We start from the raw sequence: 19,308 nt of genomic DNA on the forward strand, positions 1-19,308 counted from the left end.
TCGAGACCATCCTGGCTAACACAATGCAACCTGGTCTCTACTAAAAATACAAAAAATTAGCCAGGCGTGGTGGCAGGCGCCTGTAGTCCCAGCTACTCGGGAGGCTGAGGCAGGAGAATGGTGTGAACCCGGGAGGCGGAGCTTGCAGTGAGCTGAGATCCGGCCACTCCAGCCTGGGCGACAGAGCGAGACTCCGTCACAAAAAAAAAAAAAAAAAAAAGTAATAAGCAATAGCACAAAGAAATAGAAAGCAACAGGAAAATGTAATCTACTTTACTTTTCTTGTAGTCTATTAAGAGAAGTCAATCAAAATATTTTTCAACCTGTACACAACACAGAAATATTTGCTTTGACTTCTTAAACTGATTTGACAGAATTTTAAACTTTATATTCTATATAATCACAGGAAAATTCTATAGAATCATAATAACTCATTTAATTAGGCACTCCTGTAGTATCTATGCCAAATATACATGAAGATTTAATTCATTTGAAAGATACCATTGTAAGTTTTCAAGTTTTCCAGATTGAAGACACATGGATTATTTTAAACATCACAATAACAAGAAAACTTAAGAAAGTTTAAATAAATTAATTTAAAAGTATAAAAGCAAAATGAATTAAAAATAGAAAAACATAAATAAGCCCAAGTGATGCTTTAAAAAGTAAATTAATAGCTATATCTGTAATAGAATTAAGAATGAAAAAGAAGTGAGGAAAGTCTATACCTATATTAAATATCAAAAATATAAAATAGGCCAGGCGCAGTGGCTCACGCCTGTAATCCTAGCACTTTGGGAGGCTGAGGCAGATGGATCACCTGAGGTCAGGAGTTCGAGATCAACCTGGCCAATATGGCGAAACCCTGTCTCTACTAAAAATACAAAAATTAGCCGGGCATGGTGGTACACGCCTATAATCCCAGCTCTTAGGGAGGCTGAGGCAGGAGAATCACTTGAATTGAACCTGGGAGGCAGAGGTTGCAGTGAGCCAAGATCGTGCCACTGCACTCCAGCCTGGGCAACAGAGCAAGACTCCGTCTCAAAAAAAAAAAAAATATATATATATATATATATATATATAATATTTCTGCAAACCCCAAAAACCTGAATGAAATGACTGATTTTCTAAGAAAATATAAATAATCAACATTGACCAAAAAGAGATAGAAAACCTACACAAAACAGATGGAGAAAGACATGTAAGAATTGAGAAAATCGGCCGGGCGCGGTGGCTCAAGCCTGTAATCCCAGCACTTTGGGAGGCAGAGGCAGGCGGATCACGAGGTCAGGAGCTCGAGACCATCCTGGCTAACCCGGTGAAACCCCGTCTCTACTAAAAATACAAAAAAACTAGCCAGGCGTGGTGGCGGCACCTGTAGTCCCAGCCCTCTCCGGCTGAGGCAGGAGAATGGCGGGAACCTGGGAGGCGGAGCTTCCTGTGAGCCTAGATCTGGCCACTGCACTCCAGCCTGGGTGACAGAGCGAGACTCCTTCTCAAAAAAAAAAAAAAAAGAAAAAGAAAAAAAAAAGAAAAATCGGCAGAACCTGTAATATGGCTAAGCTCAGAATGCTTCGCTGTGTGAATTCTTTCAAGTCTTCAAACAGCTGACATTTCTAGTGCTATCAAACTGCTATAGAACATAGAAAAACAAAGAAATTACCCCCATTGCTTTAAGATGCCTGCATCCACTTGTACCAAAATAGAACAAGTATATACATAGTCTTGAAAATACAGACCAATCACACTTCAAATTATTCATGCAAAAATACTTAATAAAATATTAGCAAATAAAACACAGTATTATATTTTAAGATTAATACAACACAGCCAAGTGAGATTCATTTCAGGAAATATTGTTATTCAGCTTATGACAAGTAAAAAGTGGGGAGTGAAGGGATAGTCTAAACAGATTACACCATTTGATAAAATTCAACATATATTCAATAAAATTCAGCATATGTTCCTGATTTATTCCTATTTTTGGCATCTATAAAAATGAAAAACTAAAGGTATCCCTATTAAAGTCAAGATTAAGGCAAGGATGGCCACTACTGCTGGCTTAAGGAATTGGGCATGAGCGTGACATAAAAAATACAAATATATGAGAAAGGTGGGGAGCAAAATTATTTGCAGATAATATAGAGCAGTAAAGCAAAAGAGAATCAAGAAAATAACCATCAGAACACAAAGTTTAATGACGTGGCCAGTTATTTTTCAAAAATCAAATGTTTTTTATAATGACAAATAATATGAAGGAAAATATGATGGGGAAAAAAAACCTTATTGACCAGAACCTTAAAATAACGAAGAATAAATATAAGATATAATATAAGCTATGCGATGTAAAATACAAAACTCTACAAGCGAGATACAAGGTTAAGTGGCTTACTCCTGGATCTGAAGATTCAAATTATAAATATGTTAATATATCCAAAAATACAAAGAGTAAATTTTATCACAAAATATCAAAGTTCTTTCTCTTTTGGGAACTTTAGAAAATAATTCTGAAGTTCTGGAGAATATGACAGAATAACCAGCACAACTTTTTTAAAGAGTAAGAAGAGACTAGACCACTCACTATTAAATATAATAGAACTTAAAAGGATTTTTTTGGCCAGAAATAGACAAATAGATTAGTCAAATGGAATGAAAACTCAGAAACATACCTTCAAAAATAAGAATTTTGGTTTAATAAAAATGGCATTTCAAAGTAATGGTGTTAAAAATGAATTATTCCATCAGTCATATAGGGAACAACTTGATTTTTTAAAAAATCAGTTCTATTAAAGTCTAATTCACCTGCAATAAACTATATCCATTTAAAGTGAACAATGCTATGAGTTTTGACAGATGTCTACACTCTTGAAATGACTACCACGATTAAGATACGGAACATTTCACCCCCTTCCCAAACTTTCCTCGTGCCCCCAAACTAAACAAGAGCTGGATTCTTACCTTACTCTTTACATCAAAATGCATTTTAGATAAATATTTAAATGCAAAAGGATATGACTAATAGAAGAAATTAAGAAGCCACATTATTCTAATATTGGTGGTAAAGAGAGTCACTCTGAAAATGACAAATGAAAATGATAAATCTGACTACATCAAATCATGAAATTCCTGAACAGAACAAAACATCATAACGAAAGATCCAACAGATTAAAAAAATTATTTCCAACACAAATAACAAAACGAGAGTAGTACCCTTCATATATGAGATCTTACAAGAGATCTCACAATATTGATCTCACAATATTAAAACATAAACTTTGAAATACAAAGTCTGCAAGAAAAACAGGCAATTTACAGAAAAAAAAGCATTGACTAAGGTTTATACACTGCTGGAGCATTTTAATTTTTATTCTCACTTGTTAACTTCTGCAGCAGGAAGATAGTTAATTTTAATTGCCATTTCAAAAACTAAAAGATGGTTTGGCTTTTTATGATTTTAAGAAAAACTAGACCTAGGGTCTAGAGAAGCACTTCAAAAATTCATTGTGAATTCACCAGGTGTGGTCGCATACTCCTGTAATCTCAGCTATTCTGGAGGCTGACGCAGGAGAATCGTTTGAACTCGAGAGGTGGAGGTTGCAGTGAGCCTAGATCATGCCACTGCACTCCAGCCTGGGCAACAGAGCGAGACACTGTCTCAAAAAAAAAAAAAATTATAAATTCAAATACATTTGAAGAGACTAATAATTACTTCATGACAAGAGCTTCATTATCCCCTACACTATTCATACTTGGTGATTTCATGTAATTTTGTAAAAACGGGTCCCATGATTCTTGGTATCAGTATGAACAAAAGTTTATTATTTATATGGGGAAAAAATCATTTGACAGCAAGAGACAGTATTTCTTTATAATGCTTAATTTTTTTCATCCTAAAATTGTAAACTTGCCTTTTTACCAGGAGAAGAAGGTTTAAAAGTGCTTGAAATTGATTCTTTCTTCTCTTCTTTTTTAATTGGTGGTAAAGGTTCCTCAGAAAAATAAGGATTAGCATCAAAATAGTCCCTTGGGTGAAGATTTAACTTAAACGGTGCTCCTTTAAGTAAACGATGGTGTTCTTCATTCGCTTTCTGTAAATTAAAGAGTTTGAAATTACACAGCATAAATTTCACAAATTGAAAATAACCCAGAGTAAAATCTTTTACATTGTAATATAAACATGATTCTTAAGTCCATCCTGCTCCATGTACTTTTTTAAAACATTAATTTGCTACGTTCTATTTTTATGCTACGAAAGATATGCCTACTTGCAAACATAACTACGCTTATTCATTTTGGATACAAATTTATTTGCGGTACTGAGACCTTATCACCTGAACGAATCTATATTAACTATGTGGGCAGCATGATGCAGAATAACAAGAGTTGTCTCTAGTTCATGCCCTTCCTGCTTTGTAGCATTTCTCAGAGATTCTGGGAAAGTTATGTTTTAGTGTCACATCTTCTTCAACTGTGAATGCAGACATTATCATTCCCCCTATAATGCTGTTGTAAAGATCACATGAGACTATGTAGATATATGATTTTATATGTGTATATATGAGATATGTATATATAACATTTTTATAATTTTTAAAAATATATGTATATATGAGATTATGTATATATCTCATATATGTATATTTGAGATATATACATATATGTATATATAACATTTTTACAATTTTTAAAAATATTTCATATGTATACATGAGATTATGTATATCTCATATATCTGTATATATGAGATGTAGATATATATGAGATATGTATATATGTATATATTACATTTCTATAATATTTATTGCTATCTAGTATTCAAAGCAAAACAGCAGTCATGTTTTCCTCTTATGTTATAATCTTTTCTATCAGACAATATTAAGTATAAAAATCACTGGCTATTAATAAAGTAGCAAAAATCAAATTATGAAATATAGATTCAAAAAAACAACTACACAGTGAATATTGATACTTTTTTTCACTTTTGCAAATATAAAATCTGGTATTTCATCATTCAACAAACTGAACTGAAAACACTTGATAAATGAAATCTAAAATAGATAGTTACTTGAGAGAAGACTAACTTTCACTACTAGGAACCCACTGTAGCACTTTCAGAATCCTTTCCTCTTTTGGGATTTTTATCTCGCCCTTGCTTGTCCTCTTCCTTTCTCCTGCTTGCAGGACATTCATTCATTCTTGGTGATCTGCTCTCCACTCTTCCATATCACAACGATGGTACTGAAAATTTATTCTATTGATCTTTTTGGGCAGTGTTCCGCAAAATTTAGTTGTCATGGGAATCACTTGATGATTTATTTAAATTACAAATCACCAAGCCCTTCCCTCAAAGATTTCTGATTGCATTGGTCTGCTGTATCTGTGGTTTTAACAGTCACCCTCAGTGATTCTCATGTGTGATTATAATGTCATCTTTTAGGATCACTTTTTGCTAGAGCATGGTCACCTTTTACCAGAAAAATACTGTATTTGTCTTACCAACCCCTGCCCTAGAATGTTCAGTTGAGTACTGGTCAGCAGATGTATGAGAAAACTATTCAAAGCCCAGAGAAGAACCACCTGAAAGACTGTGAGGTGACGGTGTCTGGCTCTCACACAGAACTGGGAATGGTGCTGGTTGCCATCAGCTGTGCAAGAAAATGTCATAATTCACAGGGCATCCGACGGAGCACCTAGAAAGGTCTTGCCTCAGTAGTGGGGAATAACTAGCCCTAGATTGAGCATAGCTCCTATCACACCTAACAAATCTTAAATGCAAGACCTGAAAAGATAAAAACCATTTCTAAGTAATGTGACAGCATTCCAGAACAAAGCCCAAGAACATTTATAAGAATACAAAAATATATAGCACTCAACAAAGTAAAATCCTCAGTATTTGACATCCAGTGAAAAAAAACTGCCAGTAATTCAAAGTAGCAGAATATGACCCCCATACTGAGAAAACAATTATTTAAAATCAACCAAGAACTAATATAGATGTTAGCATTAACAGAAAAGGGCATGAAGACAGTAAGTATATTCTGTATGCTCAAAAAATTAAGTGGAGACATGTAAGACATTAAAAATACTCAGACTTCTAGAGAACAAAACCACAATGTATGAGATTAAAAATACACTGGTTGACATTAACAGCAGATTGGACATTACAGAAAAATAGATTAGTGAGTTTGAAGATGCAGCAATAAAAACTAACCAAAATGAAATACATAGAAGGAAAAAAGGACATTTTTTAAAAGTTAATAGGGCGTTGGTAAATTGTGGGACAATTTCAAGAAGCCTAATACACATGTAACTGGAATTTCTGAAGGGGAAGAGAAAGACAGATAAAAATATCTGAAGAAATAATAACTGGAAATAGTATAAATTTGATTTGAAAAACTATAAACCCATAGATCCAAGAAGCTCAATAAACCTCAAGCACAAGAAGGATGAAAGAAAACAACACAAAGTCACATCATAATCAAACTGCTTAAATGAGTCATAAAAAGAAAAAAAAAGTAGCCAGAGAAAAGGATACATTGCACACAGAAGAATAATGAGCATGACAACAGGTTTCTCATCAGAAACAATTCAAGCAGGAAGACAGTGGAGTAACCTTTTTTTAATACTGAAAGAAAAAGCAAGATACATTTTTCAAAATTAGTTTTAGGATATTAGTAAATCTAGGAATATAAAATTTCTGCTTTATGTATAAGTTCTAAAAATGAGGATAAAAGATCTTTTTCTGTTAAGAAAGTATCTTATGCCCAATAAGTATAGGGTAAAAGATTAATTACTGAGCCACTATAAAATTCCACTGTATGTAGTTGTGTAGTATGTACGCATTATTATTCCTACAGATGAAAATTAGTTTATATACAATTTTATAAGAACCAAGGTTTCCGCCCAATTTAATGGAAAACTGTTCCTGGGTTTGGACATGCCCGTCAGCAAAATGGTCATTATTCTCTCACATTCTACTGGTATTTAAAATTACCATAGCAAAACTGTTACAGCCTGCGTGCCTATAAAAACAAAAACAAAAAGCTATAAAGTGATTGCCATTTAATGCTTAATGTCCAAATTAACTTGACTTTTCATTACTACCAGCTTTCTTTATGTTATGGTGATATTGTGAAATTCTGTTCGTATGGTTCTAAAATTTATAAGGGTTCCTTTATTTATTTACAAATAGACATTCCCCATATAAAGGAACAGGTCTTATTATAAGTCAAATATGGTACACAGTGAGTGTAAGAGGCATATGCTAGTAAATTTCAGTGTTTATCTCTGCCATTTAATAAAGTGAGCAGTTTTCTCCTATCCTTTTCTCTGTCTCCTCATAGGATTCATCCATTCTCTAACCTCCACTTTTTCCCATCACCCCTCCACTCCTCCATCCCATTCGCTCATCGTAATGGCTTCTTGATCAGCCCAAAAGTATTACCACTATTTTTGCAGGCACAGATAGTAGGGTGTGTTGGGAATATGGCTAAGGGTCAGGATATAACTCTTTATTTAAAATAGAACATAGTTGATCAGGCCAGGCTAATAGAAGTTTCGCAGCTAGTTTAGAGAGATATAAAATAGATGTGGTAAACCATAGCAAGAGATAAAATTCATCCTGGAAGGAGCTGAGAGAATATACAGCAAGATATGAAAATCTAATAGAACAGTAAAATTATCACAATTCATAAACATGAGTTTGCCACTGCCCCAGTGATACAAATAGATAGAACAAAACAAAATTAGATCTCAAGTGAATTATTATTATTATTATTATTATTATTACTGAAACAGAGTCTCACTCTGTCACCCAGGCTGGAGTGCAGTGGCACGATCTTGGCTCACTGCAACCTCTGCAACCTGGATTCAAGCGTTCTCCTGCCTCAGCCTCCTGAGTAGCTGGGATTACAGGCGTGTACCACCACGCCCAGCTAATTTTTGTAAGATTAGTAGAGATGGGGTTTCACTATGTTGGTCAGGCTGGTCTCCAACTCCTGACCTTGGGATCTGCCTATCTTGGCCTCCCAAAGCGCTGGGATTACAGGCATGAGCCACCGCACCTAGCCTCAAGTGAATTATTAATATTGAGTTAACTAAATAAAAGAAAGGTTGAAACATTCAAAACAGATTTTTTACCTTATAATTTAGTTTTGCTGCATCATAGAAGTCGGCAGAGTGTGAAAACTGTTTACCTATGGTAATATTTGCATAGCTAAGGAAGCAAAGTAAGTAACGGTGACTTCAGAGTTCAGAAATTTAATTTTTTAAAATTTCAAAACAAAACGATATGACAAAGTATTAAAAATATCTTACCCATATCCAGTTCCTTTCTTTCCCGGGTTTGTGTATAAATTCTTTCCAGGTGCCTTATATTTTTCTCGAGGTTTTGACTGTGCGCTGAAAAATGGGACTGGACCACCTATTGTTCCATAGTAGCTTCCTAAGCCACATCTTAAATACAATTTTTTGGTGTTTTAAAAGGAAGAGGTTAAAATGGCAAATTTTAAGTCTATTTTACCATAATTTTTTAAAAGATTGGAAAAAAGAGAAAAAAATGATAGTTTTAATCTAATTTCATTTTCCTCATTCTTCAGTCACAGATTTTGATGTGAGATATGTTTTTAATATTTGTATTATTTTAAAAATTCTATAAAAGTAAAACTGCATAATCCTTAGGAAGTTAGAATCATTCCCATTAATTCAGTTAACTGTAACAATAAACAGAGTCTTTTGTGTTTTTAGATTAATTTACGGGCACTTTATGGCAAGTTAGCTAATAAATGGCTAATTACTTCTCACTATCCATCCACAAGAAACTACACTTCCAAAACAAATATTTAAGACTGCTGTTTCCACTACTGATGGAAAGTGACTCAGGGAATTTGGGTGCTAATTTTCTTCTGTTTGGTTTATATCTCATAACTTTACTGCAGAAAAAAATAACCAAATATTTTCTTTTTTTCCATTTTAATGTTAAATTTTCTGGGCACACAGTATCTATGCAAAATCATTAAAGTGTTTACTGTCCAGCACTTTCACAGATTTTTTGTTAAAACTTCCACAATAAGAATAACTATTGTTAGCGACAGTCATAGTCTCTAATTCTTAAGTTACCATTGAAGCAAACAAATTTTAATAATCAGAAAAAGGTCTACAAGACAAATGAAACCTTATTACTATCAAAACTTGACACTGTTCATACATCTGAGTTAAAAATTTCAAAAACTTGAAAGACATCAACATTGATTGCTTATTATCAATACCTTCAGTCTACAAATGGTAGGAAAGCATATTTTAATTAATCCTTCTTTATGAACCTATAGAATGAAATTCTAAAATACAACGAGGAAATAGAGCAGGGATAATGCAGAGAAAGGAGAACTATTCACAGACAGGCATAATTTACCCAGAGCATGATTTAACACAAGCATTAAAAGTCATTCTATTTAGAATTTATTAAATGCCTGCGGTTCTGGAGGTGGGCGTGGTGGCTCACGCCTGTATTCCCAGCACTTTGGGAGGCTGAGGTGGGTGGATCACCTGAGGTCAGGAGTTTGAGACCAGATTGGTCAACATGGTGAAACCCCATCTCTACTAAAAATACAAAAAACTAGCTGGGCGTGGTGGCCTGTGCCTGTCATCCCAGCTACTTGGGAGGCTGGGGCAGGAGAATCTCCCTTGAACCTGGGAGGTTGAGATCGCAGTAAGCCGAGATAGCGCCACTGCACTCCAGCTTGGATGACAGAGCCAGACTCCATCTCACATACATACATACATACATACATACATACATACATACATAATAAATGACTATGGTTCCATAATTTGGTGTTGAATAAATTTCTGTATAAGGGCTTCTTATTTATAACACCAGTCTCCCTTTTTGGAAACACTTTCTGTATCTACTAAATTATAGATGTTTTTCACACATCTGTGAATTTTTTTAAAAAAGGAAACCTAGTCTAACTATAAAACTGTTATTATTTCTTGGCTGACAGATGAATATAAGCATATTATAAACTAATGTATCAAGGTAGCAATTCCCAATTATTACCACATGAGTCAAAGTTTATTACAGGCAGGAGAAAAGACTGAAAAATAGGAAAAAGTTATTTCACATATTACATGAAAAAGAAAGTAGTGACAAAAGGAAAAAAATCACATTTCTAAATTTATATCTAAGAAAATGAAAAAGTTCAAGAAACAGTAATAATAATAATAAATAATTCAAATCTATCCAAAGTGTCAAAAGGTAGAAAAAGATGAAATTAAAGAAAAAAATAAAATCCTTACTCTATTTTTTTTCAGACAGGGTCTCACTCTGTTGCCCAGGCTGCAGTGCAGTGGTGCAATCTCAGCTCACTGCAGCCTCAAACTCCTGGCTCAAGCGTTCCCCGCAACCTCAGCCTCCCGAGTAGCTGGGACTACAGGCATGCATCACCACGCTGGCTTAATTTTTGTGTATTTTGTAGAGATGGGTTTTTGTCATATTGCCCAGACTGGTCTCAAATTCCTAGACTCAAGCAATCCATCCACCGCAGCCTCCCAAGGTGCTGGGATTACAGGCATGAGCCACCGCACCCACCGAAAATCCTGACTCTTTTTTGTTTTATTGTTTTGTTTTTGAGACGGAGTCTCTGTCGCCCAGGCTGGAGGCACAATCTTGGCTCACTGCAGCCTCCACCTTTTGGGTTCAAGTGATTCTCCTGCCTCAGTCTCCCGAGTAGCTGGGATTACAGGCGCCTGCCACGATGGCAGGCTAATTTTTATATTTTTAGTAGAGATGGGGTTTCACCATGTTGGCCAGGTTGGTCTCAAACTCCTGACCTCAGGTGATCTGCCCATCTCAGCCTCCCAAAGTGCAGGGATTACAGGTGTGAGCCACCGTGCCCAGCCAAAAATCCTCACTCTTAATAGAGACAATAATTTTGGCTGACGTTGCCTACTAGAATTAGAAGGAAGTACAAGTTATACAAAGTAGTTTTACTAGTCTCAAAAAATACAGTAAATATACACAAAATTAGACTTCAGTTATCATCTATCAAATTAATAAATTGAGAGAGTCAAAGCTATTGAGTGTGAATGAATAATATCTTTTTTTTTTTTTTTTTTTTTTTGAGATGGTGTCTCACTCTGTCACCCAGGCTGGAGTGCAGTGGTGCGATCTCGGCTCACTGCAACCTCAGCCTCCGGGGTTAAAGCGAGATTCTCCTGCCTCAGCCTCCCGAGTAGCTGGGACTACAGGTGCGTGCCACCATGCCCAGCTAATTTTTTGTATTTTTAGTAGGGACAGGGTTTCACTGAACATTACGTTTTAAGTCTCAGTTATATAACATTACATTGACTTCATGGTCTAATGTTAAACTAATTTAAAGGGAACATTGATAGTTGTCATAACTAAGATACTGTTAAACCTCATAAGTATATCTTCACAATAATTTAAAAATAATGTATTTTTGATCAATTATTTTCTTCATCAAAAAAGAATTTCTGGCCAGGTGTGGCCCAGAACCCTCCTCCACTTGAACCCAGGAGGCAGAGGTTGCAGTGAGCCAAGATCATGCCACTGCACTCCAGCCTGGGCAACAGAGCAAGACTCCAACTGAAAAAAAAAAATTATCCTAATTCCACCTTTTTTTTTTTTTTTGAGACGGAGTCTCGCTCTGTCACCCAGGCTGGAGTGCAGTGGCCGGATCTCAGCTCACTGCAAGCTCCGCCTCCCGGGTTCAAGCCATTCTCCTGCCTCAGCCTCCCGAATAGCTGGGACTACAGGCGCCCGCCACCTCGCCCGGCTAGTTTTTTGTATTTTTTAGTAGAGACGGGGTTTCACCGTGTTAACCAGGATGGTCTCGATCTCCCGACCTCGTGATCCGCCCGTCTCGGCCTCCCAAAGTGCTGGGATTACAGGCTTGAGCCACCGCGCCCGGCCTTTTTTTTTTTTTTTTTTTTTTAAGACAAGGTCTTGCTGTGACATCCAGGCTGGAGTGCAGTGGCTCAATCATAGCTCACTGTAACCTCCAACTCCAGGGCTCAAGGGATCCTCTCACCTCAGCCTCCTGAGTAGCTGGAACTAGAGGTACATGCTACCACACCCAGCTAATTTTTTAACTTTTGTAGAGATGAGGTCTCACTATATTGCCCAGGCTGGTCTCAAACTCAAGCATTCCTCCTAGCTTGGCCTCAAAAAGTGCTGGGATTATAGGCATGAGCCACTGCACCCAGCCTTACACTTTTATTTATACTTCGTTAACAGCAGAAAAAATAGTCAGGGGCATAGACATGATAATTAAAGGCAATTTTTTCCCCAATCTGACTTTGCAAGGTTTTCAAACAAATTTTATTATTTAAGTTGTTTTTATTATATCAACAAATAGAGCACAGTGATATAGATAATCTAAAATTTAATATAATGAGAATATATTTAATCAAGATTACTTGTCAATCTAAATCATCCAATACAACTATCTCCACCTGAGACAAACTAAGAATAACACTTAAAAATTCATCTTACATAAGTAAGTCCCACAGAAAAACAAACATTTAATTTAGGGATAAAGGTGCAGGAAATCTATTTAAGACTTTTCCCCAAAAAACACTTACGGCTTTTTCTCTCCACTACTAGGGAAGAAGGCTTTGCCTAGATTTTTTCTGGCTGCTTCCATCATATCCCGTCTCCTCACTTGATTCAGATTCACGTAGCCTTCTCCTTCAAAAATCCTTACAAAACGGGGATCGAAATAACCTGCCTGAAGGTCTGACATTGCTTTGGATCCCCCAGGTAGCATCTGTTTACTTTTGCTTGCAGCCTCATTAAATGGTCCTTTAAAAATAAATTAGGCAGATGATAATTTTGAGCTTACTAGCAACTAAAGGACATGAAAAAGAAGAGAACAGTTTCCAAATACCATTTGGGCCAATGATGAATTTTGAGCTCTAGAGCACTGTTGCGAAATATTCCCTGAGAGCTCTGTGTGAAGGGCTATCTTGACAATAAGACCTAAGTGGTTTTCACCAAAACATTGTAATATTTAAGGCCTTGGTGATACACTCTGAGTTTTAGAGCTGGTAGAGACCTTAAAGTGATCTAATTCAATGTTTCTCCAACTACAGACTAGGAAGCGCTGTGTGAGATGGCAGTCAGTGTGTGTCCGTAGGTCTAAGAGACGCGTGTTTCATACTCAAATTGAAGCAATTCCTCTCCGGGGCATATACTCAAGACACATGAGTGTCCATGGCCACTAACAGACATTAACAAGAATGTTCATAGCAGTTTCATTCATAATAATCAAAAACATAAAACAGCCCAAATGTCCATCAACAGGAGAACAGATTTTTAAACTGTGGAATTTATACAGTGAAATACTAGTAGCCCAGTAATTTTTTAAAGGCTGTTTTGATAAGTATTTAAAACATCTCTCGTAATTTAGATCTAGGAGAGCTCTATTTGAGGAGAACTTTGGTAACATGGAGAATTTTTTGAAGTGCATACAATCCCTAATTCAACTGGCTATTAAAACATGAATCTGTATCCCTGACTTTTTTTTTTTTTTCTTTTTTGAGACGGAGTCTCACTCTGTTCCCTAGGCTGGAGTGCAGTGGTGTGATCTCAGCTCACTGCAACCTCCGCCTCCCAGGTTCCAGTGATTCTCCTGCCTCAGTCCCAAGTAGCTGGGACTACAGGTGTGCACCACCACACCTGGCTAATTTTTGTATTTTTAGTTGAGACGGGGTTTCACCATACTGGTCAGGCTGGTCTTGAACTCCTGACCTTGTGATCCACCTGCCTCAGCCTCCCAAGGTGCTGGGATTATAGGCAAGAGCCACCACGCCTGGCCTGTATCACTGAGCTTTTTAAACTTTTTTTTTTTTTGACAAGGTCTTCTGTCACCCAGACTAGAATGCAGTGGTGTGACCATGGCTCACTGCAGCCTCAATCTCCTGGGCTTAACTTCCTGCCTCAGCCTCCAAGGTAGCTGAGACTATAGGCGCAGGACACCATGTCCAGCTAATTTTTATATTTTTTGTAGAGACAGGGTCTCACTATGTTGTCCAGGCTTGTCTTGAACTCCTGGCCTCAAGCAATCCTCCCACCACCACCTCCCAAAGTGCTGGGATTACAGCTGTGAGCCACCACACTTGGTCAACTTAAATTTTTGAAAAGGTAATACATTCAAATAGTTCCAAATTCAAAAGTATACACATTTTCACAACAAGTCTTTCTCCCGTACTTGGCCACCCAATTCTTCTTCCACAGGCAAAGAGATAATCATTTTGTTTCCCAAAGCATGTTCAGGTATGTTCAAGTGAATGTTTTCATATATATCCCTTTTCATTGTTTTAAATGCTGTCTCAGAAGAATCACATTGTTAATGCTTAGCACACTATACAGACTATTCTCCACCTTGCTTTTTTATTTGACAGTGTATCTTGGAGATGTCTCCAAATCAGTGTTTCATTTTGTATTATTATATAAAAGTAATCGGATATCCAAAAATTGAACGGAAACATGTAAATATTTATGTATATTAGCTCTTTTTATTATTTACGACTTTTGTAAAAATCCCTCAGCCATTCACTTAGCATTTCATTTCTTAGGAAGGTAACAACGGATGGCCTTCTTGGACGCAAATGTAAATGCTGTTTGCATAGGGGAGTGTCCCATCTAACCAAAATATTCTGGGAGAAAACTGCCAGGCACCTTTGAAAAGAAATAAAATTACCTATGAGGACAATAAATGAGGATAGAGTACCCTCATAAAACGAGATTCCTATTCTCATAAAATAAAGTTCTTGCTGGGTGCAGTGGCTCATGCCTCTTAACCCCAGCACTATGGGAGGCTGAGGAGGAGGGATCTCTTGAGGTCAAGGGTTCAAGACCAGCCTGGGCAACATAGTGAGAGTCCCCACCTCCACAAAGTATTTAAAAATTAGCTGGGCATGGTAGTGTATGCCTGTAGTCCCAGTGACTCAGGAGGCTGAGATGGCAGGATCCCTTGAGCCCAGGAGTTTGAGGATGCAGTGAGCTATAATCAGGCCACTGCACTCCAGCCTGGGGAACAGATATCCCGTTTCTAAATAAATAAATAAATGAAATCGCTTAACTCCATTGAAATTGTACAAGTTAACAAACTTTAGAAACTAAATGCTTTAAAATATAAACCACTAAAAAATCATTCAATGTAAATATTAAATTCTAAATTTTATCTAGAAAATACCCACTATTCACCCATAGAGGAAAGCAAATATACTTACGATTAAACTGTGACACATATTTATCACCCACAGTAATATACTCCATCTCACTAAAGAGGCCAATCCTTTCCATGTCCGTTTTCCCTCCTTCCGCAGGCATGGTAGGCATGGTGGTGCTTTCTATACTGCTAACTTCAAAATTTCCCTAGGGTCACTTCTTTTATTGAAAAATCCTACTTTACATTGGAAATAAAAATAAAAGGGAAATGTTTAGAAAACAGTGGTTACTAATCTCCAGTTCTAATTACTTTCAGTCTGAGAGTTTTAAGGTTTATTATGAAACAAGAGCCTCATACTCTACGGGGAAAGAACCAGTCTGTGGAGGGGGGGAGAACAGTGGGATTCAGAATTACCCGTATGAGCCCTCCCCCTTGACTCTCCATGTGAAGTGCCCATGATTACAAAGGAATGTGTAAGATATCATCTATTACACTGCCATTCATCTGTTGGAAATGATAAAATTATTACTGTATGGTGTATTATAAACAAATCCTCCTGAGAAGTTCAGGGTAGATTTAAAAATCCTAATTACAGAAGGCAGACATTTTTACAGTTCACATATAATGATTTCAGCATCCTGCACTGTCCCTTATATTGAAAATATGACAGCTTTTCAGAGTGCACGACACATCTAGGTATTACCCTACAATTCTTGAGGATTTTTTTCAAGTTTAAATAAACATAATAAATGTGCCACTGGCAAAATTATCAAGGGAATGGGGAAGAGAACAATTATTTAGGCGAGATAAAGACAAGAACAAAAACAAAAATTCCACAATGAATTCTGAGTATTTGTTAACGGGCGTACTTCAACTCTGAGCTTTCTTTGGAAATGACCACTTCGAACAAAGGTGAAATATTAAACATGCAACTCTTTATTTAGAAACTAATTTTTTAAAGACAGAGTCTCTCTCTTTTTTTTAAGACGGTCCCAGGCTGGAGTGCAGTGGCATGTTCTTGGCTCACTACAAACTCTGCCTCCCGGGTTCAAGTGATTCTCCTGCCTCAGCCTCCTGAGTAGCTGGATTACAGACACGCGCCACCATGCCCGGCTAAGTTTTTGTATTTTTAGTAGAGACAAGGTTTTACTATGTTGTCCAGGCTGGTCTCGAACTCCTGGCCTCAAGTGATCCACCTACCTCGGCCTCCCAAAGCGCTGGGATTACAGGCATGAACCACTGCGCCTGGCCAGAAATTAATTTTTTTTATTTTTATTTTTTATTATACTTTAAGTTCTAGGGTACATGTGCACAATGTGCAGGTTTGTTACATATGGATACATGTGCCATGTTGGTGTGCTGCACCCATTAACTCACCATTTACTTTAGGTAAGAAATTAATTTTTAATAGTAGACATGTTCTAAAAAAAAAAAAAAAAGAGGAGGCCCAAAGAGCTAGGAATACTTACATCCATCCCGTCCTAAAGTTTTTAAAGCACCAGCTATGAGCCAAGCACTGGGCATACACAGTGAAGAAAACAAACATTGGGTTAGTCTTCCCAGTTTGTGATCCAGGTAAGAATTTTTTTTTTTTTTTTTTTTGAGACAGAGTTTCACTCTTGTAGCCCAGGCTGGAGTACAGTAGTAGCGCGCTCTCGGCTCACTGCAACCTCCGCTTCCCAGGTTCAAGCGATTCTTCTGCCTTAGCCTCTCGAGTAGCTAGGATTACAGGCGCCCGCCACCACGCCCAGCTAACTTTTGCATTTTTTTAGTAGAGACGGGGTTTCACCATGTTGGCCAGGCTGGTCTCGAACCCCTGACCTCAGGTGATCCACCTGCCTCGGCTTCCCAAAGTGCTGAGATTACAGGCGTGGGCCACCGCGCCCAGCTGGTAAGAACCTTTTACCTTAAATGTATTTATTTATTTACTTATTAAGATGGAGTCTTGCTCTGTCGCCCAGGCTGGAGTGCAGTAGCGCTATCTCAGCTCACTGCAACCTCCGCCTCCTGAGTTCAAGCAGTTCTCCTGCCACAGCCTCCCAAGTAGCTGGGACTACAGGCACCTGCCATCACGCCCGGCTGATTTTTGTATTTTTAGTAGAAACGAGGTTTCACCATGCTGGCCAGGCTGGTCTCAAACTCCTGACCTCAAGTGATTCACGCGTCTCGGGCTCCCAAAGTGCTGGGATTACAGGCATGAGACACCGCGCGGGGCCTTTTACCTTAAATTCAGAGCAAGCTGTTTCAGTCCCTCTCTGCAAGCCAGCCTGAAACAATGGCTCACCTGAGCATGAATCATTGCTAATAGGTAACACCAAAGGGGCAAATGAAGATTCATTTTAAACTAAAACATAAGCAAACACAACGCCCTTCCCCACATCCTACCTCTTCCATTAATCAGGGATGCTTTAAAACCAAACTTCAGTCAAGATGTAGTACTTTCATTTACCTTATATTTCAAAGCTCCACTCCCCTGCCCAACCACAAAGGATTCCAGTGCTGCTACTGGGGCCTAAATGTCTCAGGCCCTGTATCAGCCAGCCTCATCTGTCACCATGGAAACCCCTTCCGTGGCCCCTTGGCTGCAACTGTTCTCTTTCCGTCCTTAGGCTGGGCTCTCTCCAGCCACAGGACCATTGTCCATGCCCTTTCTCTTTAGCCACCTACTTCAGCGTGCCGACCCTTTCTCTCCCCAGCCCACCCCTCGCCATGAACACTGATTCTTCCGACTGCTCAGTTTCTTAATCCCTTCTTTAACTCCATCACAGCGGCATGCACTTCTTCCAAGCCCTCATCGTGGTTGTCTGCTACGTCACCATCTTACTTTTGTCATGAGGGATCTTTTCACGAACAGTTGTTTGCCCCAGGAAACTTGGCTCCACAAGGGCAGGAGCTGCTGCGAGACTGAGGTTCCCCCCTCTCACGGTATCCCCGCGTGTGAGCAGCTCCTGGCACACAAGCCAGCCAGGGAGGAGGGAAGGAAGAAATTCTTGCCTAGAACTTCCCCACTACTTAACTTTTTTCTTTAATGTAAATGACGAGTTAATGGGTGCAGCACACCACATGGCACATGTATACATACATATGTAACAAACCTGCACGTTGTGCACATGTACCCTAGAACACAAAGTATAATTTAAAAAAAAAAAATTTAACTTTTTTCTTTTTTTTTTTTGAGGCGGAGTCTCGCTCTGTCGCCCAGGTTAGGAGTGCAGTGGCGCTATCTTGGCTCACTGCAGCCTCTGTCTCCCGGGTTCAAGCCATTCTCCTGTCTCAGCCTCCCGAGTAGCTGGGACTACAGGCACTCGCCACCACGCCCGGCTATTTTTTTATTTTTTATTATTATTATTTTTTTTGTATTTTTAGTAGAGACGGGGGTTTCACCATTTTGCCCAGGCTGGTTTCGAACTCCCGAGCTCAGGTGATGCGCCTGCCTCGGCCTCCCAAAGTGCTCGGATTACAGGCGTGAGCTACCGCGCCCGGCCCCGCCACTACTTAACTCTTCTTGAGCAACCTTTACAAAATTATTCATTCATTTATTTAACAGATATTCTGCAAACCCCTTCGGGTCAAGCTTGCTGGCAGAAACTAGAAACACAGATTTAAGAAGGCGTAGACGCTGCCCGCAGGACCTTACAATCTATTAGACAAGAAAATAGAGCATAGCCGAATGATGGCACGTTCCCTAGGAAAGGTACGGATAGAGTGTCGTGAGAGGTGCAGAAGGGGCAGAAACTGGAGGAGGTGATGACGATCTATTTTCCAGGAAGGAAACGGAGGTGGCAGGTATCTAAGGGACAACACCTGGCGTCCGCGAGGACCAAGTCACCTCTCCTGAGGACACCCACTCCGACAGCCGAGATCAGGTTGTCCCAGCTAGTCCAGGTTAACTGCGCGGCGGGAACGGCGAGGGTTCCCGGGCGCCCGCGACACGCGTGGGCTGCGAAGCACCGCTGCACGTTCCACAACAGCTGGCGTTTATTGTGTGATGTGTTGCCCCGGGTACGGGAGAATCCATTCCAAGCACGCTGAGGGGGAATACGAGGAGATTCGAATCCGCATCGAAGAACACACAGAAGGACGTGTGAGTGTTCGCAGGACAGAAAAGACTTAG

At 38.5% G+C, this 19,308-nt stretch overlaps 1 protein-coding gene across 6 annotated transcripts in view; it reads right to left on the reverse strand.

Annotated features, from left to right (window-relative positions):
- The window catches only part of CFAP96 (cilia and flagella associated protein 96), a 24,968-nt gene extending 5,688 nt beyond the window's left edge, over positions 1–19,280 (reverse strand). Inside the window, exons 1-6 of one of the 6 annotated variants that reach the window (XM_011715593.3) lie at positions 19,024–19,280; positions 15,256–15,428; positions 12,604–12,823; positions 8,317–8,454; positions 8,140–8,215; positions 3,909–4,088 (exon numbers count right to left, since the gene is read on the reverse strand). In XM_011715593.3, coding sequence (XP_011713895.2) covers positions 3,909–4,088; positions 8,140–8,215; positions 8,317–8,454; positions 12,604–12,823; positions 15,256–15,364 — 723 coding nt within the window. In that variant the 5' untranslated portion in view covers positions 15,365–15,428; positions 19,024–19,280. Of the gene's footprint in view, positions 1–3,908; positions 4,089–8,139; positions 8,216–8,316; positions 8,455–12,603; positions 12,824–15,255; positions 15,432–17,579; positions 17,841–18,996 lie in introns of those variants that run through there. The other 5 variants (XM_071092755.1, XM_024788126.2, XM_011715595.3 and 2 more) reach the window with 5 other exon arrangements.
- Between the last annotated feature and the right edge of the window lie 28 nt (positions 19,281–19,308).

The sequence above is a fragment of the Macaca nemestrina genome, chromosome 3, assembly GCF_043159975.1.
Source record: "Macaca nemestrina isolate mMacNem1 chromosome 3, mMacNem.hap1, whole genome shotgun sequence".
Classification (NCBI taxonomy): domain Eukaryota; kingdom Metazoa; phylum Chordata; class Mammalia; order Primates; family Cercopithecidae; genus Macaca; species Macaca nemestrina.